Source organism: Archocentrus centrarchus, chromosome 1, assembly GCF_007364275.1.
Source record: "Archocentrus centrarchus isolate MPI-CPG fArcCen1 chromosome 1, fArcCen1, whole genome shotgun sequence".
Taxonomy (NCBI): Eukaryota; Metazoa; Chordata; class Actinopteri; order Cichliformes; family Cichlidae; genus Archocentrus; species Archocentrus centrarchus.
Genome location: NC_044346.1, coordinates 21358399 through 21383748, shown reverse-complemented (window position 1 = coordinate 21383748; position 25350 = coordinate 21358399). Strand labels below are relative to the sequence as shown.

At 38.4% G+C, this 25350-nt stretch overlaps 1 protein-coding gene and 1 pseudogene across 11 annotated transcripts in view; one reads left to right on the top strand and one right to left on the bottom strand.

The window, feature by feature from the left end:
* Positions 1–25350, top strand: part of LOC115778080 (uncharacterized) — a 73813-nt pseudogene that overhangs the window by 16062 nt on the left and 32401 nt on the right.
* Positions 1–25350, bottom strand: part of camk2d2 (calcium/calmodulin-dependent protein kinase (CaM kinase) II delta 2) — a 43985-nt gene that overhangs the window by 13705 nt on the left and 4930 nt on the right. For all 11 annotated transcript variants that reach the window (XM_030729128.1, XM_030729197.1, XM_030729172.1 and 8 more), the window contains exons 2-10: positions 25166–25260; positions 6066–6125; positions 4914–4968; positions 3936–4001; positions 3280–3352; positions 1496–1598; positions 926–1009; positions 623–717; positions 24–146 (exon numbers count right to left, since the gene is read on the bottom strand). In XM_030729128.1, the coding sequence (XP_030584988.1) occupies positions 24–146; positions 623–717; positions 926–1009; positions 1496–1598; positions 3280–3352; positions 3936–4001; positions 4914–4968; positions 6066–6125; positions 25166–25260 (754 nt within the window). The remainder of the gene's footprint in view (positions 1–23; positions 147–622; positions 718–925; positions 1010–1495; positions 1599–3279; positions 3353–3935; positions 4002–4913; positions 4969–6065; positions 6126–25165; positions 25261–25350) is intronic.

Sequence of the window (25350 nt, the reverse complement as noted above, 5' to 3'; positions counted from 1 at the left end):
CTGTGAGTGTGTTTGCCACATACGCAGATCCAGGGGTGTTTTAGGGCCTCTGCAGCTGTGATGCGTTTACTGGGGTTGATGGTTAGCATCTTGTTAATTAGATCTTTGGCCTCAGGAGTTACAGTGTCCCACTCCGGTGATGGGAACTGTCAAAAAACAAAGGAGAAAAAAAAAGAGGGCCCATCAATCATCATACATACAGATGTATATAGCACTGTTGCTTCTCTTTTTGTAGCATGACAAAGGAGAGGAGAAAACATTTGTGAACAGGCAGAAAATAAATAAATAAAAAACAAGAGAAGGAAAGAACTAAGAAAAAGGACTAGAATATTTTTAACATTTTTACTAAAATCATACATCAAATTGAGGAAATTAAATAACAAGACATCCCAGGTAAAAAATCTTTAATGGCCCATCCCAATTCAAAAATCAAAGTGTATACAAGTAGAACTGGCTGTACCCTGTGCTCCCAATCATCGTATAGGAAAATTGGGTAGATAGGTGAATAGAGAAAATCATGCAGTGTACAACTTAACTAAAACAAAATGTCAGTTTTTGTTTCTTCTGATTTTATTCATTTTTTAACTTAAGATCCATGTACTGTAAGTGTGTACAGACTTACATCATAGGCCCCAGCCTTGATTTGTTGATAGAGGCGGTGTTGGTCCTCATCCCAGAAGGGAGGGTAACCCACCAGCAGGATGTACAAAATCACACCTGGGAGGAAGTGGCACATGAAGTTGAGCCACATGCAAAAACCAATGCATTACTACAGTTTATTATTCAAAAACCAGCATGAGGTTTATTCATGTAAAACTGCACAGAACACTCAAAACAACTTAAAGTTGTAGTGCTTGTAAAATAATTAAATAAATGATATTTTTTGGTCCCAGCGCTGCAGTGAGAGAATCTGAATGTTATTTACCACAGGCCCACATGTCCACTGGTTTCCCATATGGGTCTTTCCTCAGAACTTCTGGAGACAAGTAGCCTGGGGTTCCGGCGAAACCTGGAGGAGTAATGTGGGATGGTGGGTTGGAGTGAGCTATTCAGTGAGATCTGACATATGCTGTTTTTGCTGATTTAAAAGATACTGCTAAGAAAGATCTGGAGACTTTGGCTGGGATGTTGCCTCTGTGGTATTCAGAGTACTTCCAGAGAAACCCTAACTCCTGCTAACTGAGTTCTTTGGAAAATTAAACAAGCCGAATTTAGCACATGATTTGTACTATCATTTTGTACTTTTTGCCAGGGGTCCTATTGAACAAGAAACAAGCTTACAACAGGTTTTCACAAGATTCTTTAGCTGATTGTTGTATGTACCTATACTCATGCAGATTAAAGAGGTTGTCACCAGATTAACACTAAATCTCTCTTTATTAGTATTGTGCTGGAATTTCCCCAACACTGTAAACTCTTTACATGAATGATTGATTAATTGATTGCTTGACTGATCAGCTATTTCAAGTTGGAAAATGGATGGCTGAATACTCACCAAACCATGCCTGCTGGTCCCCCTGTACCTCGATAGCCAGCCCAAAGTCAGCCAACTTGACCGCCGCCCCCTTCAGCTTACTGGCCAATAGAAGGTTCTCAGGCTGGGGGGGGCGGAGTCAAACAGGTTAGAGGTGAGAGGTCACACGCTCTGGGAACAAGCTGCCCACAGACACAGATCTAAGATCAGATTAGCCAAAGCAAATCCCAATCAAAGCCTTTAGAAATCAGTGACACTAAGCTGCTCTTAAATCAGTGTCTGAGGCAACTCCCTTTCTGCCACACAAATGACAGAGAACAAAAATGTGCACGGGACCAGATCTCTACGTGACCACGGACATTTTTCATACTGGAGCTGTGGACTTGCTCCCTCAGCCTCATGGATTCAAAGGGAGTAGAGGTGATGTGTAAAAACCACCTACTATTAGAATCCATGAGCAGGAGCAAAGTGCACACTGCAGGGAGAAGGATACAGGGGGAAGTTGTGGTGGAACAGGAGACGTGGGTGTTAAAAACAAGTGACTCTCAACCACATATGTGCAACGACACACCCTCCACACTGAGACAATTTAGCACCATCATTGACTCATGAAAGCCCATAGCATGCACATGTGCACACACTTTCAAACATATACGCACTAACAAAGACACAGGTGTGGAAAGGTCTTTGCTAACCTAAGGCCAGTTAGACAGTGTGCTCTAATGAATAATGCATTTCCTAACATTTAGAGACTCTAAACACAGACAGCCTGTGAGCAGTCACTTTATGGCAGACATATGACTCAACAGGACACAGACACTAACTGACAACTGGACACATCTACATAATGATTAACATAATGATGAATAAATCATCCTAATTTTGAGGCATGTAAAAACCTGAAATCGCTTCAGCAAAGGATATCTCCCCTAATATAGTCACAGATTGGAAATCTCAAAACCAACATGGTTATTCTCTTGGTTACCACCCTCCCACCCCCTGACCAACCATCCCCACCACCCACCCCCACTCCTTTACAGTCACTCACAATCCATTTATGCACATTCAAAACAGCTTTCTTAACGTTCTCCTCCTTCTTGCCATCACATCAAAATGCTCATGGAAAGTTCTGAGAATACAGGCTACCAGTAGAATATTCATGACCTTAAAAAATCTTTCACATTTCAACATAATTTTTACATAATTATGCAAATGGTGATTATACCCGAGCTTGTGGCTTGTGATTGCTTCTATTTTTATCACCACTGCATTACAATACACAATCATACACACTCACAAAAATACTGGCACGCCCACGTCAACATACTACTAGAAATATAAGAAGAGGTTCTTTATTATGGACACTGGCAAGAAGGGTACTGACACAAAAATACCAACTAACTCAACAAGGTAGAAGAAGACAAGCAGGTAAGAACCAGGTGTTGAAATCTGGTAGGTTGCAAACCAGAATGGCAACAAATTTCACAGTTGAGGTCAAGGTCATAGCAGCTCAATTAACTGTCTTTTTTTCCACAAGAAAGAATGAACAGTGCAATAATTAAAAAAGTCTAGAATGGTATGATTGTTCCTCTAATGGAAAAATCAATGAAAATTCCCACTTTATTTTATTAAACAAATCATAAAAGAAGCAAAACATAAATATGCAAAGGCCAGCATGGGATTGTCTAAGTGTTGTTGCCAAGTCAGGACTGTGTTTTTTTTTTTTTTTGATTTGTTTGTTTTTATTTCCATTTGCTTGTTTCTTTTGTCAACAGGGTTGCAGCGATGGCTGTGGTGATACAAACCTTCAGATCCCTGTGAACGATTCCATTAACGTGGCAGTGATGGACACTCTCCAGGATCTGCTGTATGCAGTGGCTGAGGGTGTGGCGAGAACAAATGGAGGAATGTGATGTTGTTCCATCATTAAAAGAAGAAAAAAAACAAGAAAAAAAAATGTAAAAAGAGAATATTAGAAGAAATAACTGAGAAGAGAAGAATAAGCCATTTCATAACACTGTATCACATGTTCTCATCAGACTTCTTATGTGTGAAGCTGTTCTTTTTGATGAATTATATTAAGTCTCACAATGGAAACTTAGTTTCCACAAAGTTAAATGTATTAAACTAGCCTACATAAATCCAACAATGCTATAAGATATCCATAGCATAAAAACAGACACACACTCCTCTCTTTCTGTCTCAGGATGCAGTATTTCAGTATAAAGCTAGCGGTGTTAGGTAGGATAGGTATGATTAATACTGCAGGCTATATGTCATTAATCATCTTTATAAATAACTCTGAGATGCCTCAGAGACAAGGCAACTATATCACACCTCTGAGACAACCATATTGTGAGACACACAAATGTATTAGGTGCACACAGTTGTTTCTCGAGCAGACAGATATGCAGAATGGCTGCTGTGCTCAGCAGTGTGTGTCTGGGTGGGTGTGTATTACCTGGCATCAGCCTCACTGTAGTACTCCCTGGCTACTATATCCTCAAACAACTCTCCTCCGGTCACCCTGAGGGGAGAAAGAGAGAGATCATATTTAGCTTATTCATGATTCTGTCTCTCTTGAAAACTGAAACTGAATCATTTCTATGGGCTCGATTACAAAATCACCGACCACTTCAACAGTTACAAGTTGCTGGACCCCTTTTTGCCTTCAGAGATGCCTTAATTCTCTGTGACATACATTTAACAAGGTGCTGGAAACATTCCTCAGAAACTGACATGACAGCAACACACAGGATTTGTCAGCTGCACATCCATGTTGTGAATCACCACATCCCAAAGGTGTTCAAGGGACCTCATGACAGTGGAGGGCATTTGAGTACAGTTTCCTGCTCTCAGCTGGCAGGTGTGGTCTTCTGCTGCTGCAGCCCATCAGCTTCAAGGTTCAACATATTGTGTGTTCACATTGCAGCATACATTGTTCCAACAAGTGTTTATTAGAGTTACAGTGGCTTTTTGAGATACTGTTGCTTTCCTTCTCCTCTGACCTCTGACTGCAACAAGGCATTTTCTCCCAGGGAACTGCCACTCACTGGATATTTGATCTTTTTTAGACCATTCTCTGTAAACCCTTGAGATGCTTGTCTGAGAAAATCCCAGTAGATCAGCAGTTTCTGAAACACTCAGACCAGCCCATCTGACACCAACAACCATGCCACGTTCAAAGTCGCTTAAATCACATTCCTTCCCTATTCTGATGCTCGGTTTGACATTTACAGACATTTTGTTTGAATGCGTTTATCTCCTCAGTTGCATATTGTAGGGCGGACTGTTTTCCCCTCCAGTGGGTATAGTTTTCAGAGCATAAAAGCGGAGCTTCTTCTATACATGCTGTTAAACCTTAACAAGACAACATGTAAAATTGGCATAGTGGATAGAATTGACAAAATGTGTGAATGAGTATGTGTGTGTTACTCACAGATCAAACACCAGATAATGGAAACCCTCTTCTGATATGCTGTCATGGAGTCTTACTGTGGAGGAGCGTAAAAAAAAAAAAAGAGAGAGAGAGAAAAGTGTGACAGACCAAAGAAAAATGAGCCAATGAAAACAGAGTAGTAATGTCCAGCAGCGTAAATTGAGTTATGACACTTAAAACGTCTCACAACATGTTATTAACAGTGGATGATTTCTAAGAAGTTTCCTAGTAAAGCTGTCAACAATAATGACTATAGTCTGATGAAATCTTTGTTTTACTATAATAAAAGCTAAATTATATATTTCTGGTTTCTGAAACTGGCTGCTGACATTAGTTAATTAAACATAGCATGAGGATAACACCAGTAACACATAATCGCTATTTTAACATCTGCATTTGCATATGCGCAAACATTTGCAAACAGTTTGCTAAACTGTTATTGTTAAAAAGTAAAGCATTAATATATTAAAGACTGTGTATCAATATTAGGAAATTAATAATGTCCACAATAATGTCCAGAATTTGATTTCTGATCCAAAAGAAATTAACTCTTGATTTCAAAGCTGCAGGGTCAAAAAAATTACAGCCATTCTTGCAATCAAACTTTCTTATAGCAAACATATCATGCAAAACTAAAAAGAAATTGTTAGAAAAATATGAAACAACAGCAATAAAGAGAAGGAAAAGCACGTGTTGATAAGTGTGAAAACATAAGAGGAGAAACCACTTCTATCCAAGGTTTAAGGCAGGGGATGTAAAGCGTTTAGAGAGAGGGTGTGGGGAGCCTGCATCTTTTTGATGACTTGGCTGGAAGAGCACACAGGTACATCATCATTACATACAAACTAGTGCATGTGCATGTGCATGCACATACATACACACACACACACACACACACGCTCACACACACACACACACACACACACACACACACACACACACACGGTTTCTTGGTCTCTTTTCCTTTCTCTCTCTCATAACTGTGTCTAGAACATGAATATCCCTAGCAGAAATCACAAGAGACCTAAAAAGACCTGTTTTAATTTGTACAAGGTTGAGTTTGTGTGTGTGTGTGTGTGTGTGTGTGTGTGTGTGTGTGTGTGTGTGTGTGTGTGTGTGTGTGTGTCTTTCCAGATTTAGGACACAGCTTACCAATGTTGGGGTGCTTCAGTAAACGACAAATCCTCGCCTCTCTCTCCAGCTTTTGATGATCTGAAAGAAAAATAGAGGCGACACAAACACAGAGATGGGTTATTTTAATGCTTTTCATGATTCCCTGCTGTGATTGGCTTTGTAAATAATACAACATGAAGTTGGCGGCAACTTAGTTTTGACTCAGTGGAGGACACATTGGAGTATTTGGTTGTCAGCGTCACTGTGTGTTTGTGTTGTGTCTGTCCATGTGTGTGCTGGCATTGCTTCAGCCTGCTCTTTTCCTTATCGGAAGTGAAATGCTTGACAAAAATAATGTGACCTGATATGTGCTTGGTTATGTGCCACAAACAGGCAGGCGGCAGTGAACAACAAACACAGTGAACAGTGGATTCATATCGACCTCTCGTGTCAGGCTCAGCCTAAGCTCCTGCAATGGACTTTTAGGTCCTCTTTGGTGTCCTGAGGGAAATACAGAGGAAAATCAATTCAATTTTACCTATTCAAAAGCCTAACCCAAATTAAAATTAAGGCTCAAGAGGCTTTTCTTACTAATATTATTTCTACAAATCTGTATTTAGTATCACTATCAGTATATTTTGCATACATAATATACAGTAAATTTACACAGTAGTCCCTTTGAATGTTTAAAAGGAACCCTCGTAACTTTTTTCTTGTTGTTGAAATTATTAATCTGGATAGAATATGATCATATCACCATGTGTTAAAATGATTTATTTACTATCCCCCTTTTTTAAAGACAAAAGGTATTTTAAAATCATCTTATATAATCAGTACTATCAGGGCAACTGTGTAATTTTGTATTACACCAGTGGTGAAAATTAATCAGAAGCTTTTTGAAAAAATTTGAACATGATTTATAGATTTCTATATCAATGTAATAAATTCCTTAAGGTAACAATAAACTGTGAGATTTTTTTTCCATAAACAGTAATATTATGCATACTGTAAAAAGCTTTCATCTATATTGCTCAAGCATAAAGTCATCTATGGACCACCACAATGACTATGATATTGTATTCCACCTGTATACAACATCAGCTTTTGGTTAGCCTATTATAAAAGTGGACACTTAAATACCGGTACTGTGCATGTTATATTGTTTACTTAATGTCAACTATCAGGTAAAAGCTGGAGATTTTTCCTGCAGGGAGAACATGTGCATGCTTCCCCACATGAAATCCACCAAATTTCATGGGGGAAAAAAACACTTTCTTTAGGAAGCAAAGAAAAGAAAGGGCAGCAGGTATTAGTGGCACTGCAATCCAACTGTACTGCAACAAAACCCCAGACAGGAAATATGGCATCCCAGACAGCATCTCATATCTGTCCTCGATGAGGCTCAGACGGATTTTATCTGACTTAGCAAACACTAGGTGACACTCAAATCTCTATGTCAGAAGAAAGCCACAGTCCAGTGACTCTGATTCAGAACAAGTGAGTCATTACAGTGAGTAAGGCAGTTCGGTACTGAGGCGACCCATTTCAACTTTGCCTCAGGACTCAGACACACACACACACACACACACACACACACACACACACACACACACACACACACACACACACATACATACACAGAGAGAGAGAGAGAGAGAGAGAGATAATAAAATAGGACGCCTATTTTTCACTCTCATCTGCCTCCTTCTTCTGCTCTTCTTGATGCTATTGAAACTGAGTTCAGTGCAGCACAGAAGAAAGATCCACAAAGAACACCAGGCTGCTTGTTCTCATTACAGGTCCAGGTATCTGTTTGTTTTGTGTCAGTGTAATGCATCTATAGGAAGCAATAGGCAAACACAGACAAGCCTAGTGTACTTCAAATGAAATGGAGCTTGGCATTCTCTCAAATACGCAGAAAAATACCAGTACAATATGTGTACTGTGGCTGAAAATCTATTCATCCGCAAAGAAAGGTGACAAAGACTTTTGTCAGCCATAGTGAGAGAGATTAATCCAGAATAAAATACAAACAGTGAAATGCAAAACAAATAGAGCATAAGCTTGAGCTGTGATAGCACTATTGCCAAAGCTAAAAATATATAATGAGCCAAAAAAGAAAAGAGATGAAGTGATGAAACTATAAAGAGCTCTGCCTGGAATTGACCTGATTACTGTTGCTAAAAAGCTTTCTCATCCAAACACCCGAGTATTAATCACCAAGAACAGCCACAATTAACTTCATTAACTGTAAAAAATCCAGTTTCTTTCCTTAAAACAGTATTAATGGCTCCAGAGATGTGATGAAACTATGTAAAAACTTCTGAATAGACTTGCTGCACTCCTACATGCAGAATTTACTGCAGCTCTTCTGTGTGGCTGCGAGCATACCACCAGCTGTAGAGACAACAAGCACATCAGCACACAAACAGCACCAAAAACACATGATTAGCAGGATTCTCAGAGCAAGGTCACTGATTTCTCAACCCCTGTCTCAGTATTAGGCTGTTATTGAAAGGCACATCTTTTTGTGTCAGTATAACACAACACATTCTGTCTTTCCTTTGCTAATTTTGATAGATTCATTGTACCCAGATGTCTTTTACATTTTCTGGCACTTCAAGAAATTCTTTTGGGTTTTTTTGTTTGTTTGTTTGTTTTATAATATGCCAGTGTTTACCATACTTTACTGTACTTTAAGTAAAAAAAAAAAAAAAAAAAACTACTTGTAAGTATGCTTGCAGGACTTTTGCTAAATTAATAGCATACTCAATGCATTATTGGTAATATAAAAATACTGTTAAGACACAATCTACATAAAGTAATCTACATTTAGTAACAATACTGAGGACATGTTTTACGTTAGACCACTGCACATTTTTAGATCCCAGCCTGTTTGGTCTCTGCATCATTCTTAACACTAATATGGTGCATCAGTCTTAAAACTAAGAATAGTCGATCTACCTTTTGGAAAATACACAAAACTTGCTGCTTTGTTAAAAAAAGAGCTACTCCTTGAATCAATTTCATTACCACTCCCCACACAAATTACAAATTACACTGACTGGTGGTCTGTTTGGCTGTGCCAGGTCGTTTATATTTTTTGCAGCATTCACAAACTGTACCCTGTTATATGACAGCCTCACTCCCTTTGTCATCATTTTCCACCTCCACTTTTCTGTGTCTCTTTCCTCTCTCTCCCTCCTCCACAGGTAGTCCACCTCCTAGCCGGCTGGACATCTGTTGTCTAGCAACTCGTGCACCAATCAGAGCGTTAGGTCTCTCCTCTCCTCTGCAGTGGAACCAGCCTTGAATGCAAATAGCAGATATTGAGAGTTCACGCACAACTTTAAAACTCTGCAGAAATACAGTTAGGAAATAAGCATACATACCTCTAACTTAAACATTTAATCTTGTGGATGAGGATGTCAGAAATTGAGCTTTACAGATTCTGTAATGCAACCGTCAGATGCCATGATGTTTATGTACAACAGTTAAAATGAAATGATAGCAAATGTTTGTCTGCAATGGCTGTTTTTATTTAGGCAATCCAGTGTGTATAGTATTAAAACTGTGGTCTTTTATTGGAGAATTCTGCAGTTGCAAGATTTGAGCTAAATGCAGTTGTTTTGGGAAACATGAGACAAGAGAAAGTGTGTGCAAAAAAAAAAAAAAAAAAAAAAGCTTGAAAATAATGAAGATCTGATTGTATGCTGGTGATTTTAGGAGAAAATTTAACCTTTAAACTTATCACTTCTAAAGTGTTGGGGGACTACAGATAGTAACTGAAGAATGAGACAGTCTATGAGATTACTTTTTACATTTTCCCTTTAAGAGCTTGTTTCTGCATTGGCCCTGAGAGGTCAAACACACTGCAAGTTGCAGAAAACACCAGCAAATAGAAGCAAAAAAGTGACAACTGCACTGAGACATGCTTAAATGAAGCTGCAGATTCATTGGTGTTGTGAGGGAAAAAAGATGCAGGTAATGTGTATGAATCGCATGAATTTTATAATACTGTAGATACATGTTTGCTATTAGCCATTTACTAAGTTTGTCACTTCTGCAGCTGTTCTGTTACATTATTGTCTCCCCCCAAAAAAACCTTCAGTTGTGTTTTGTGAGGGTTTTTTTTGTTTTTGTGTGCTTTTACAATGTTTTTTTTTTATATGCTGGTGTTTTCTGAAGTTTTCTTTGCACTCCCAGGGCCACCGTATATTTCTGATTTTTGCAGGCTTCATACAAATTAACAGGATTGGAGCACCATGGTGCAGGAGTACCGGTGTAACTGCCTGTATCAGCAAAACAGAGCATTTTTATTTTTTTAATGGATGCGTAAATCACATTTGACACATTCACTCAACGGACTGAGGCTGCAAGCATCTCCAAAAGCCAGCTGACTCTCAAAATGAGTTACAACTGGCTGAGAAAAAAAAAAAAAAAAGTTTCACAATACTGCTGTAACTGCTTGCACAAGCTTGCGCTGTCATGGACACTCGTGAAAGTAATTTTGCTTATGTGGGTAAAACTGAAGCAAGTGTAACTGTGCCAACAAATGTGAAGGTCCAGTCAGCTGTTTTCATTCAACCCTGTCTGGACCTTTTTGGCTTGATCCAGGCTGACTGTCTCAAACTATCCAAGTATGCACACTCCTCTGTCTGGCAGAATAAAGATCGTGATGGTATCTTCATCCAAAGTATACAAAAACATTTCTTTATCCAACCTTTTTTTTAAATTCTCTTTTATTTGTATTATTTAACTGTCAGAATTTATCTTTAATTTGCTGTGGTGCGGGAGTGTAGCCCTATTCCTCTTTAATGCCAAATGCATTTCTTTCGTGTCCTGAAACAATCCAGCAGATCGGGTATGTTTTATCATGATTCAGTGCAGTAGCCACAAGCTTGAAATATCTGTTTTCTTAAGGGATTTAGAACAGAAACAGTGTCTTAAAAGACTGTGATGAGTATATATAGAGGTATAGATGCAACCTACAGTACCTAAATACCTGGTCACTCTGTTTTTTACCCCTTCCCTTCTGGAAAATGCTACAGGTCACTCATGTCAAAACCAAACAGACTCAATAAAAGCTTCTACCCATAGGCCGTCACCTCCTGAACTGATGAACTATCCCCCAGTTTTAACTGTACTAGAGCAGGTTTCTATTCCACTACCACTCACTGAATCCATCTCACACTACATTTTGATACGATACTGTGTGTGTGTGTGTGTGTGTGTGTGTGTGTGTGTGTGTGTGTGTGTGTGTGTGTGTGTGTGTGTGTGTGTGTGTTTCTTCTCTTTCCCATATTTTTTATTGTTATATATTTTGGATTTATGCTGCTCCAAATGATTAAGAGCTGCCAAACTATTTTTCATTGTTCTTATTATCATGGACCAAGCAACCAAGGACATATAGGCATAGGTATAATTTCCAAACTGTGGATTTTATTGTAAGCAAAAAAAAGACAAAAAAAACTATAGAAACAAATACAATTCATTCATGAAAATAAGCCATTTTAAGAAATCAGTGGGCCCATAAAATATGTCAACAAAACAAAACTTTACACAAAAGATATGCTTAACAAATAAACAGAACTCAACCAACTGACCTGCCCAAGTGGGAGACAGCTCAACCTATATGGTAACTGAGTAAACCATTTTAAATGCCACAGGGGTCACAACAGATGGTTAAGTCCAGGTGACTGGCCTCTTCACTTAAACCACCTCCAGCCTCAGCCTCCTCTTTTGCTCAAACCAGAAAGAACTGAAGCAGCAGGCAGGTAACTCAAGAAAACAGAAAAAAAAAAAAAGAATTACTGCAACTTATAAGTCACTGAAAAACCAATGCAAATCACTTATATGCACCATTATTTAAAATGTAACATGTCATAATACAGTATAATGGATTAACCAAATTTAACTTTACTATACGACTTCAATAATTACAAACTAATGAGATGGGAGTGTAAAACCCTACTATATTTAATTTTTATAAATACAAATACATATTATAGGGCCTTTCATTTGTGTGGTTGTAAACAATCATCACACATATATTTTGCAGTTGCTCAATTTCTGTAATCTCCACATTTGTTAGCAAGGTTAACAAGAATCCACCAATCAGACAGATGGATTGATGCATTGTTTCCAAAGTAGAGAGTAACAATCCCACTTAACTTTCAGTAAAGATAACTACTTTAAAAGTATTTAGTTAAATTATATTTACCACCAAAATAAGTAAAATTACTTGTTTTTTTCATGCTGGCCAGCATTACTTATAGTCTAGTCAGTCAGTAAACAGGCTTTTTTCCAGAAACTGAATTAAAGATCTTTACTGATACATTATTAAGAATTCTACAAAATCTCTGAAGATAAGGTTTATTTGTCACATGCAGTTATACATAGGATAATGCACAGTAAAATGAATTTTGTACCTGCAGCTGACAGTAAGTAGTAAAAATATATAGTAAGAATAAAATATGTAATTCACACATCACGGCATACAAGATAAAAAAAAATATATAAATATCTAGGGTAAAAATATAAAATTCTAGTCATTGTTTTTTACATAAGGTTATGTTATTGGAGCTGTGTCATAAAGTGCATGCCACGGTATAGTGCAAGTCCAACAGAATAGATTAATTTACATAGTGCATAACAGGCCAGTTTAGGGCTCTGAGTTGAGGAGATGGATAATTTGTTTATTAAAAACAGTTCTTCAACCTTTCAGTCTTCTGAACAAACCACCATTTTAGCCCCCCCCCAAAAAAAATGCTCTTGATGGTGCAGGACTCCACTAGAATGCCAAGAAGTCCTCAGTCTGACAGGCTCACACAATTACAAGCAAATGCTCATATAAGGACATCCATGCTGGGTAATTATTTGTTTTGGTTTCCAGGACCTATCATGCTCACTTCTATGTATATCTTCCTGAGAACTGAGGAAAAAAAATCTTCAGTGTGACTTATTTGTGAACATTGCAGAGGACATAAGGTCTCAGGAGGATACAAATACAATACAATAACACAATAACATGTCTCCTCACTGTGAGTGAAGACACAAAGCTTGCCAAAGTAAACTGCGAGAGGCCACCACGAAAAAACATTTGCAACAACAAACCTAACGAGACCTTTAAATCACATTCAGCCAGCTGAATATGGGTGTTTTTAATAAACTAATAAAGTGGCTAAAGCTAAAAGATATCCAAAGCTCAGAGCCAGTCATAAGCCAGCAGCCTCGGTATGAGCAAAGGATCAAAGCAGTTATGAGGAAAATGATGGAGTCGAAAAAGAAAAAAACCACATGTTTTATCTGGTGAAGACACAAAAAACACAAAGTCCTGTGTTCTTACAAAACTCTTTATTACAGTTTTGGTTCAACAAGATCTCATATTTTGCCCGATGCAAATCAGTGCATCACATGACAAATTACAGATGCAGACCCCAACAAACCCCCACCTCTATCCCACTTTTCTCCTTCCACTGCTGCTTCTTTCTCCTACAGTCAGGATCTGAAGTGTCACATCTGCAACCGCACTGCAGCAATGTAGTGATCTATCTATGATTGTTTGTGTAGTTTGAAATCCTCTAAGTCCAACAAAAGCAAATTTTGGGAGAACAAAACATGGACAAACTTTTTTTTTTTTTTTTTTTTAAAAAGCATAGAGGTCATTTTTTTCAAGCCAGATAGATCAGTCTTATTTGAACTAGAGGCAAACTGAGAATATTGCATTAATCTATTAAGTGAAATGATTTTGTGTTTATTTTTATGCTCACCACTGTTAGACTTTTCAGTTTTCTATTTCATCAAATCTTTATTGTGGCATGCAGACACATATAAATAAAGCCAGAGTCAATCATATTCATAGCCCGTGATGTTGTTTACAACAGGGGGAGAAAATTAAGGCAAAGAGTTTGTGGGAGAATCTGAGGAGCAATGCCTCTAAATGCAGAAAAATAACAGACTTTGTGTAAGCTGAGGCAGCAGCAACAGCAGTTTAAAAAAAAAAAAAAAAGGAAAAAAAAAAGGGGGGTTGTGAAGCACAGCATCAAACTGACCTAACCTAATACTGCTACATAGGAATGCATAGTTGTTAGGTCCCAGTTCTGTCCCTGCAAAATATACCCCTGCTTCAAATCATCATTCTGACTGATTCAGTTATTGCAGTTATCTGATTTCTGTCCTATTTAATGAAGACAACCACATATTTTTACTTAGTTGCCAATGCGACTCATGTTAGACAGCAAAGAACAATCTGGGGTTTTGGTCCTACGGTGACACAACTACACTTTCTATTTCTCAATGATAAATATTAACTCTTCATATGTAACATTGCTGTTTTTCTGTATTGAGCATGAGTAATTCCACTTGAATAGATTTACTCATAAATGATATCTTTGGAATTACATTGACCCCCCCCCAGTCATGACATGTACACCTGTAGATAATTAATACCACTGACTGGTATTAGTTGATGGGCCAAATATAAAAAGCAGCACACTGGCTGACCCGTTCTTTCCAGAGTATATATTGCCAGTCATCAGGGGAGCTAATGTCAAAATATTTTTGGAAGTGGGTTGAACAGAAAATGGCTCCCGAGCTAAAGAGAACCAACACCAGCTTACACTAGCTCTGTGCCATGAAGAGGCTGATGCAATAAGTGACAGTGTCAGTTTTTGAAATAATATCCTTGAGATTAATTTCTTTGGTTAAAAAAAAAAGAAAAAAGTATACATACATGTTCTGCCTTACGGGCTAAAATTATTGCTGTTAACATAGTAAAATATGCAAAGTCTACATACCAATCAGCAATCATTATGACAATTCTGACAAGCAATTAAAATCTGAAATAATCGATCAAGTAAAAATTCCAATTTTTGCTGCTTGTATGAGTGTTGATCAGATAAATGAGCAGCTCGAGCCATCCTCTGGGAACATGTATACATATTCAATTAACCCTTTGAAATAATCAATAGTTCAATCAATAATAACAACAAACCTTTTCTGAAGTCCTAACGCTGATACAGACATGAATGTTCAAACCACACACACAGACAGAGACACACCACAACGGGTTCCTGGAATTGCTCTGCTCCATTTAATTAAGGGTTTTAATTAAAAAGATGTAGTGGGGTGAATGTAACATCCTCTGCTGCCAGCGGCTAAGTAGTCCTCTTCCATACGGTTCCCAGGGATCTAATGAAACCATCCAGGATGCTGAGACACCGTCATCCTCTGCTGGTTTCCAATAGAGAAAGAATTATGAAACTGATAACTCCCTTGCTTTCTCTTCCGAGGAGAAACAAAAGGTGGCTGGTGTCAGAGATAAAACTGTCCCAAGAGTCTTGTAATGTACAGTAATGTCTGCCTTTATCTTATCCACTGAAATGCAGACATATACCACACACATTAGACTGATATGTAAAATGGTTTAATCGGAGCTTGATGGTCTAAAAATACCTCAACAAGGAAACTCTCGCACAGAAAAAGAAGCAGATACGAATACAAATTCATAGTTCTAATCACAGACAAAGATCACTTTTTTTGTAGCAATCAAGCCCTACTGTGCAGCACATTTTTTATTATGATTATGGCTACAGTACTGTGGTAACAGCTGTGTGCTGCAACTGAGGAGAACTAGCATGACCAAGGTACCAAAATACACAGTACAAAAGATTCACCTTGAGAATGTCATTTTTGCAACAAGAACAGCAGCAATATAAAATGTCCTCTTATTTAATAAAAGGAAAAGCTGCAGTTCTCCATACATGCCATACACAGCTTTATAAGAAATAAGTTATATTAGTAAATATAACTACATGAATGGAAGTGTTGAAAGCATTTGTCCAAACTGTGGGAACCTTGAAAAAAGCAAAAAACAAAAACCTACCAGAGCTTAATTCATTATGGATTTCTCTGCAATGCCTCCCAAGACACCCCTAGAGAGCATGACTCAACTTTCCCCATAGATTTTTTTTCTTTTATATTATTAGTTTGGGAAAGCAATAGTTTGAATATATTAGGAGCAGCTACTTAATACAGTTATTTTTCTCTGGGGAAAAAAAGGTGGTATCTTTTTCTACTTTAACTTTGGAACAATAGCTCAATGAGTAACTTCTGAAAGAGTTTGTGAAATTTGCAGTTATCCCTCACTTATCGCGGGTGTTACGTTCCAGGACCACCCGTGATAAGTGAAAATCCGCTAAGTATGGACGCTATATTTATTTTAATACTTATACATTATTTTAGTAGTTATACACTATTTTAAGTTTTTATAAACCCTCCCCACACACTTATACACCAAATATATACATTAATGTACAACACGTACTACGCATTTGAAGAACAAGTACCGCAAAAACCAGCGAAACAGCGAAAATACCGCAATAAATACTTTACACTAATATTGACTGAAAACCCGCAAAACAGCGAGTCCGCGAAAAGCGACCCGTGAAGTAGCGAGGGATTACTGTACAATGTAATCTGTAACTCTTGAGAACTCTTGAGTCTCTTGTGAACACCAAGTCAGTCAAGCATTGCAGTCTCTCTATTTGGACATGCCTGAAGCAGCCAGGAGGCATCATATGTCGGGACCACCTGAACTGGCCTTTCAGTGTAGAGGAGGAATGCTTCTACTGAGTCCCTCCACTGGCTGAGCTCCTCACTCTATCTTTAAGGGTGAGCCTAGACACATCAAAATCATCACGAATTTAAATTGTGCCTCGGTGATAGGTATGTTACAGCTGTGAAGTGCTCCACTTGAAACTGAAGAAGCACCTGCCGGTTAAGCATGACTTCACATGCTGAAAACATGCGGTTGATGAGAACTGCTGAGGACAACAGTGATGTTATAGGTGCACAGCTATAGCTCTGAAATAGTGAAGCTTAGCTTTTACTTTGGCTAAAGTCACTCCAAAGGAGTGCAATGAAACAGTGTCAGTACACTGAAGGCAGATGTAGTTTGAAAATATATGGCAAACTATTGTGTATATATATATATATATATATATATATATATATACTGTATATATATACACACACACACTTTTCTGTCAAGTGTGAAGGGGGCGTAAGCTTAAGCTGCTACCTAGTTTCAGTTCATTAGCAAGGTGTCAACAAGCCTACTCTAATGCTGAGATTTAACATTCATTCTTGACATTCGTGACTTTTGCAAACAGTAGTTTGACAAAACCATCTAGAGGTTCACAGTCTAGATTTCTTTTTGAGCTTTTAAGCACATCTAATGCCCTTTTTGACCCAGCTGGCATGGAGATGATTTATTGTCATCGTCAGTAAGCAAACTATTGGATAATAATGACCATGAGATGTAGCTGAAAGCTTTGTAAGAAATCTAGCACATCATGTATCCAATTATAGGCTAATTTGAGTGTGTGTCAGGGTGTGAGAGCACGAGCAACATATATTTTTAGCCTTCAAGTACCCAGTTAGTCACGTGATCCTCCTCCTTCTAACTGATCACTCCTTCCTTTCCCTTTCTCCTGCCTGCATATCTCTGTATCTTAACTACAGTGCTATCCCCTTTCTCGCTTTCTCTTTAAGCCTACACACCTATTGATTAATTTAGTTTGTGCCAGAATTTGTGTAGATTTATGTAGAAATTAGTTCATTTACAGAGGAAGAAAGAGCATGAGATAGTATGATGTCACTCCTGCAATGTGTTGGCAGTGAGCCAAATGTGGTTAGACTTTTCAAAACTCAAAAAAGAAATTATGCATAGAGCAGTATGGCCGTATTTTGTAATAAAAAAAATTGAATTTATTATTTCAAAATAAGTAAAGAAGTGAAGAAAATCTTGGGTACCAGAAGCTTCATAAAGGATCACCAAACTGGGTTCGTACTGGAGTTCATTTGCATGGTGGAATGGAGTAGCAGCAGCTGGTTATAAGCTAACATTGTGTCAGTAAGATTTGAGTGTCCTAAAAAAAAATTAATAAAAAAAAAGCAAGAAAAATCATGCTTTCCTTCTGATAAACAGTTTTATTATATTCTCACATAATATTAGAGTTTATTCACTGAGTCGGAGGCCAATATTGACACATCCAATTCAAACAAACGGATGAAGTACAAATGTACAAAAAACACGGTGACAGCAGAGAATTTCAGGGTTCCAAAACCCTCCAAAAGTTGCCGACGTCAACTAAGTCTAGCAACAAAGTCGCCAAGTTGGCAACACTGGAGCTAGCACTCTGACAGCTAGCATTCACTGATCTATTGCTAGGTATTGATATTACCCAAATAGATTAAAATATAGGGTGTACAAAAATACTTTTATACTCAAACAGTAGTAGAAACACACCAGCCAGCCATTTTTAGTTTAATGTGAAATACTAAAAGCAGTAAAAGTGGGTTTATATTATTAATAACTTAATAACTCTGCTATGGCTGTCAGACAGCAATCATCTATAAGCGAAGGCTAATATTAGATCAGATTATAAATGCTTACACTGGGGAACATTAAAGAGGGTGATTTTTAGGACACTCGAGTCTTACGTTAGCTGGCATAATGTTAGCTTATAAACAGCTGTTATTGTTGTTGTTTAGCTAGCTGGTTGTCAGCTGTCCAAAGGTGGGAGGGTCACATGCTGATTTAAAAATCACTAAATATCTGTTCTTCAGAAGTAGTCAGAAAAGGACAAGACAATTCAGAACTTGTTGGAGTATGATCAGGTTTGTACATTTTCTTTCACATCAAGTCATCTAATAGTAGCTGCCAGCAAATGAACAGCTGTGTTTCAAATAAAACTTCAAATAGCTCAATCAGGATAATTTTATGGCCAAAATATAATCAGTTGTCTATCTGCAGTTAATACTGGAGAGGGGTAAAAAAAAAAATTCTTTCATGTGCTCAGCCCTGGACTAACATCAACTAGATAAGTAAATCACATCACCTGCCACACTGAAATGAATCCTTGAAGGACTTTTTTTAACTTTTAACCTCTTAGTAGCTAATGTGGTTCACCAAAATCTCACATTTCTGAATAAAAATGCAAACAAAGCAAGTACCTTCATTATCTCCTACCGGTATAAATTGACTGAACAGGTAACTCCTTGAATAAAGCATATTTGACAGGATAGTTTACAGTACTTACCTTTTTAGAGAAATGCTGCTGGCCTGTCCCCTGCTTTCTGTGTGAGAGCAGCCAGTAAAATTTGAAAATGAAAAAAGTCGTGCTTGCTGAGCGATCTGTGGGTCCGCGGAGGGTCCGCTGTTTGATGGTGTGCTTTCTATAGAGGAATCCTGTCAGGATGGCCAAAAATAATTGAAATTGATCCACCTTGGAATCTTTGGCTTTCTGAGTTAACTGGGTTTGCTATATGGAAATATTAAATCAGCTATCATAAATGTTATGATAATTGATTACTCTAACATTTATTGTTACTTAATTAACTGTTATCAGTTACCTAATAGCAACATTAGCCATCTGTTAACTTATTACAGCAGCAGCAAGTGTCCATGGCTAATAATGGAGTGATAACGTTAACATGGAAGCTAGGAAACAAAGATTATCCATCCTGCCAGTATGTAATGTTAGTGCGAATTATCCTGTTAATTTAAAAGGATAACACAATTAGCTTCAACACAATGAACTCTGCTGAGCTTCATATTGAAGCTCAGCAAAGTCTACAACACCTAGAAAGAAACAGTGGTGGCTTTTTAAAATAAATCATATTGCCTTTTAAAGTAAATTATATTGCAAAAGTATTCACTCATACAAATCATTGAATTCAGGTGTTCCAATCACTTCCATGGCCACAGATGTATGAAATCAAGTACCTAGGCATGCAGACTGCTTCTACAAACATTTGTGAAAGACCGGTTCACTCTCAGGAGCTCAGTGAATTCCAGCATTGTACCGTGATAGGATGACACCTGTGCAACAAGTCCAGTCGTGAAATTTCCTCGCCACTAAATATTCCATAATCAACTGCTAGTGGTATTTTAACAAAGTACAAATGACTGGGAACAACAGCAACTCAGCCACAAAGTGGTAGGTCACAAAAAAATGACAAAGCAGGGTCAGCAGATCCTGAGGCGCATAGTAACAGAAAACAAAGATTTCAAACTTTCTGCAGAGTCAGTCACTATAGATCTCCAAACCTCACATGCTACAAACATCTGATTAGCTCAAGAACAGTGTCTAGTGAGCTTCATGTAATTGGTTTCCATGGTTGAGAAGCTGCATCCGAACCTTACATCACCAAACACAATGCAAAGCCTTGAATGCAGAGGTGTGAAAAACTAGAGCAGAAGACACGTGTTCTCTCTATGGTGTGGGGTTGTTTTTTAAGAGTTGGGCTCAGCCTCTTAGTTCCAGTGAAAGGAACTCTTAATGCTTCAGCATACCAAGAGATTTTGGACAATATCATGGTCCCATCTTTGTGGGAATAGTTTGGGGATGGCCCATTCCTGTTCCAACATCACTGCGCACCACAGCCCAAACAAGGCCCATGAAGACATGGATGAGTACCGTAAGTTTGGTGTGGAAGAACTTGGCCTGCGCAGAATCCTGACCTCAACCCAAGAGAACACATTTGGGATGAACTAGAGCAGAGACTGCGAGCCAGGTCTTCTCATCCAGCAGCAGTGTCTGACCTCACAAATGTGATTATGGAAGAATGGTCAAAAATTCTCATAAACACACTTGTGGTAAGCCTTCCCAGAAGAGTTAAAGCTGTTACAGCTGCAATGGGTGGACCAACATCATATTAAACCCTATGGATTAAGAATGGGAAGTCACTCAAGTTCATACGCATGTTAAGGCAGATGAGTGAATACTTTTGGCAATATAGTGTATGTTTTTTTGATGCATTGTGCTAATCTATATTATCTATTTTTTTAAAAAGCCTCTTGATTTTTTTTTGTCATTTTTCCTCTGTGGTATGGAAAAATAGTACTGAATATTGAGTATTCATCTGGTTATCAGTATCACATTTGAAATTCTACTATCGTGACAACCAAAAAGAGCAGACCTTTTAAAATTTCTTAAGTATCAGTACACTACAAATCTACATGACTAGGCAAGCTCATAGGGACACAGAGTTAAGCAGTGAGGCTAATGCACAAACAAACAACTACATAGTTGAATACATACAGATAGAGAACCACACACACAAAATACAGGTACTGGACTCACACACACACACACTTCACAAATAAATACAAACTGACAAAAGATAGCAGATAGTCATAGTGATGGGATACTGACGCATGATGCAAGTGAGACACCAAATATTCAGCTGCTGTGAGGAATACAGCATGCACAAACGCACTCTTAAGTACGGACTTACCATTTTCTCTATCTCACACTGATTATCCATCTCTATCCCTCTGCTTCCTTTCCTTTGCTTCCATTCTGTCTCTCCACTCTTATTCACTGACTCATCTGCTACTCTAAATCAAATGCTGCATAATCAGGACTGCAGATTTCAGGACTGGGACTGGTTCTATAGGCCCACCACGTGTGCCTGCTTAACCAGAAACAGCAAACACACACACACACAGTGCCTTGATGTGCCTGCATTTCAGACACCAATCCTATCCTAAACCCCTTTTCAATTATATATAATCACACACACACGCATGCACTTGCATACACAAACACACAGAACAGAGGAGTAGGGGGAAGGTCATGATTCTGCCAGAGAGCAGGGAATCAGAGTTGCAGTTCTAGGGCTTATCGCAGAAAGAGGGTAAGACCATAACTGACACGCCAGCACGCAGAGTATGTAAACCTTTATATAAACGCACAGAAGAAAGCAGGAGAGCAAGTGTGTGTGCACTTGAAGACCCACATACACAAGTGGTAAGATAATTCTTTGCAGTATTTTTGGAAAATCTGTCCATGCAAGTGGTGAGGCACTGATCTGTCTACCAAGGTGTCTATTAAAAACACTACGCTCAGCAACATGCAAAGCACTGGTGGGATGTGGAGGAGAGAGTTATGCTGCAAAAAAGAGACACAGCATTAAATGAGCAAAGAAAAGCTGAAATGTGAGAGTATATATCATGAAAAAATAAACTTTGCTTGATAGGTAAGTATTAAAGATGGAGATATTAAAGAGTAACGTCAACTTCTAAAGGAAAAGGAGACAAGCGGAAGAGGGAGGATGCTAAGGATGAAGACTTCAGGGGCAGCTGAAATGGAATGAAAGATAAAACACTGCAAAGAAGCGGAGGGGGTTGTTTGTTAATGCACAGGGTACAACACTATAACCAGGGATGCCCTTAATCAATGATTTTCCTATTTAATTTGTAGTTATTCAACTAATCCTCAAACATTTAAATATTAAATATACATCTTGGATAAGCATCGGAGGAGCATTGGAATTAAGACATAAAGAACTAAAAAAAGAAGAGTGTAACATTATGTACACAGTTTAACATATAATGTGCATTTTACAAGAGACACAAAGCAAGCTGCCTGTAAACAACACCAGTAAATGCATAATAATTCTGAAAATGTAGCAACAAGACAGGAGACTGTCTATCTGATATTAGAGCAGTGTTTCTCAAACTGTGGGGTGCACCCCCACTGGTGGGGCGTGGGGTCATAACACGTGGGGCACGAACAAGCTGGGAGAAAAGTCACGCGGAACAAATGTTGAATATCAGATTAATTCTCATGGCGGGACAAGGAAACATTAGCAGGTACGTTAGCACAGCGACTAGCAAAACTCTCCACCTTCACCGTCTGCTGTGAACATAGCGGCCCCACCCCGCTTCACGTGGGGCATGAACAGATTTCACCTGGTAAAGTAGGGCATGATGGAGAAAGTCTGAAAACCACTGTATTAGAGTGAACACCTATGCTAAATGACTACTCACATATTTCAAATGATAAGCTATTAGAGGTGGGTGATTTAGCCTCAAAATGTTAACACAATATTTCAAGAAAAATTGATATTTCGGATGACAACAATTTATTGATGCTTGGAGCTTGCAGCCAGCAGTATTTATAAGTGTAAGGGCATTTTCTACCCTTCTTTTCCTATAAGCTACTGTCAGTGATGTCATACTTAATTTGAAATGTGACTCTATTGCCACAAGGTGCCAGCAACAGCAGCATTATAGTACAATAACAGTGACAGCAATATATCCAGTGCCACAGCATTAGTCAAATGTGAGCTCAGAAGAAGCCTAGTGTTTTCCATGGAAATTTTAAGCAAAGTATTTAATAATTGTTTAACACTTTAGTTTAACATTAACTAAAGAAATTTAGCCTTGTAACTCATCAGGAGCTGCACAATATTGTTACATAATAAAACTGAAATATATTTTCTATCTGTGACAAACAGGCAGCCAGACAGATATCTAGTTAATTCCTAGTCTAAGTGATATGGTGACATACAGAATATAAAGATGCACGTAACTACCATGACATCATCCACTGGTCTATAAAGATGAGATGAGTGTTTTCACCGTCACTATCTTGGTTTCAAAAACTGGATGTGACTTGCTACTTAAGTCATCAGCCAATGGCAATACAACAGATAATCCTGCATTTTGAAACACAGTATGACCAATATTTAAAAAAAAAAAAAAAACCCAAAGTGACCCAAAGTGAGTAGAAAAGTAAAGACAAAATGAGTAAGAGAACCCATTAACTAATGATAAAGCTGTTTACAGATAGACTTCTATAGGACCAGAAGTCTTTTTGCAGCCACGGCCATCACCATTTTTTTGGTCATTGGATAAAATGCAGGTTTAAAGTTGCATCCACACTGGTAGCGACATGGCAACTGGAGACCATAGAAAATGAATAATATTCAGCAACTTCAAGCAACTATGGGCGAAATAACCGCTGGACAGTTATGGGCAGGTACTGAGAAACTTTTCTCAACTTTGAGGCAACTGCCAATGAGAGCACAGGATACCGTTGATTGCCAATGCATTAGAGGGGTACCTAGGCAACCGGAGGCTGGAACATCTGAAAGCAACTAGCTGTCAGCTCCAAAGCAATGTGTGACGAGCACACAGCTTAAGGCACATCCACACTGGCTTTATTTTTCCAATCTGGAAGTTATGTCCATGCTTTCTACTGACTATGTGTAGTGACTGATTCTAGCTACTTTTATGGAATTTGTGTTGTTTTATTGTTTGTTTTTTTCTGCAACAACCAATCAAAACTCTGTGTCTCTTCTATCTGATTTACTATTAGGGGGTGGCCCTAACTATAACAGGCCACAAATTTGTATCATCATAGATAAAGTATACACATATATAACATGTATACACCAACCAAGCTAATTTCAAACAAACTAACTTACAGTTTAGAAGCCCTGGTTCGCGTGTACAGAACTCTGATACCTTGTGCAGCAGACAGCAGTTGCTGGTTATTACAAACATGCTGCAGCAAAACCTACTGGCTGAAGAAAAGGAGAAACTGTAAAGGCACAACATTCATTGGATAGTAATCACTGATAGACTCTTAGTGGCTCCTGGGTCATGTATGAATGTGTGTTTATGAGCTCATACGTGTGTGTGTGTGTGTGTGTGTGTGTGTGTGTGTGTGTGTGTGTGTGTGTGTGTGTGTGTGTGTGTGTGTGTGTGTGTGTGTGTGTGTGTGTGTGTCCCAAGCCTGAGGCAACCAGGCCAGCAGCTACAATTACAGTGACGGATATGAAAGAACTGGGTCGGCTTCACAAGAGATCTGCCCCTGGGACAACAAGACCAGCCAGAGTCCTGAATCAATAAGGAACACACGCACATGCACACAGAAGTGCAAGGTTGCATGTGACAAATATTTGCATAGAAACCAAAGGGCAAATACGAATAACACAAAAAGGAGAGAGTACTGCACATTGCAAAAAGTACAACAGAACAAGCACAGCATGAGATATTACTTGAGATGTAGTCACAGTTTTTTCTGCACACAGAAAATGTAATCATCCAAAATCCAGATGAGTCTCTTCCCCTCTGTGTGCTTGTCTGTCAGTCACTCACTGAGTTTAAACCTCACACACATACATTCACACACACGCAAACTTGTTCTCTTTCAGAGCCCTAAAGCCTGTTTCAGAGGGAGCAATGCTCACAGCTCATCCACTCATAAGTCAGCGACACTCAGGGAATGTTTCAGCTTGTGTTTTCATATGTGCTTGAATGTGTTTGTGGTTCCTACCTCTGGCAGATAGCTTCTTAGTGTTGATAATTTTGGCAGCATACTCCTGACCAGATGAGATCTTTACGCACCTCCTGACCACAGAGAAGGCGCCCCTAAAATGGACATGCACACAAAAATACTTTGTGATTTATTCTGAATATATAAGCCATACCTGTCGATATACAACAAGAAGTATTTCGAAA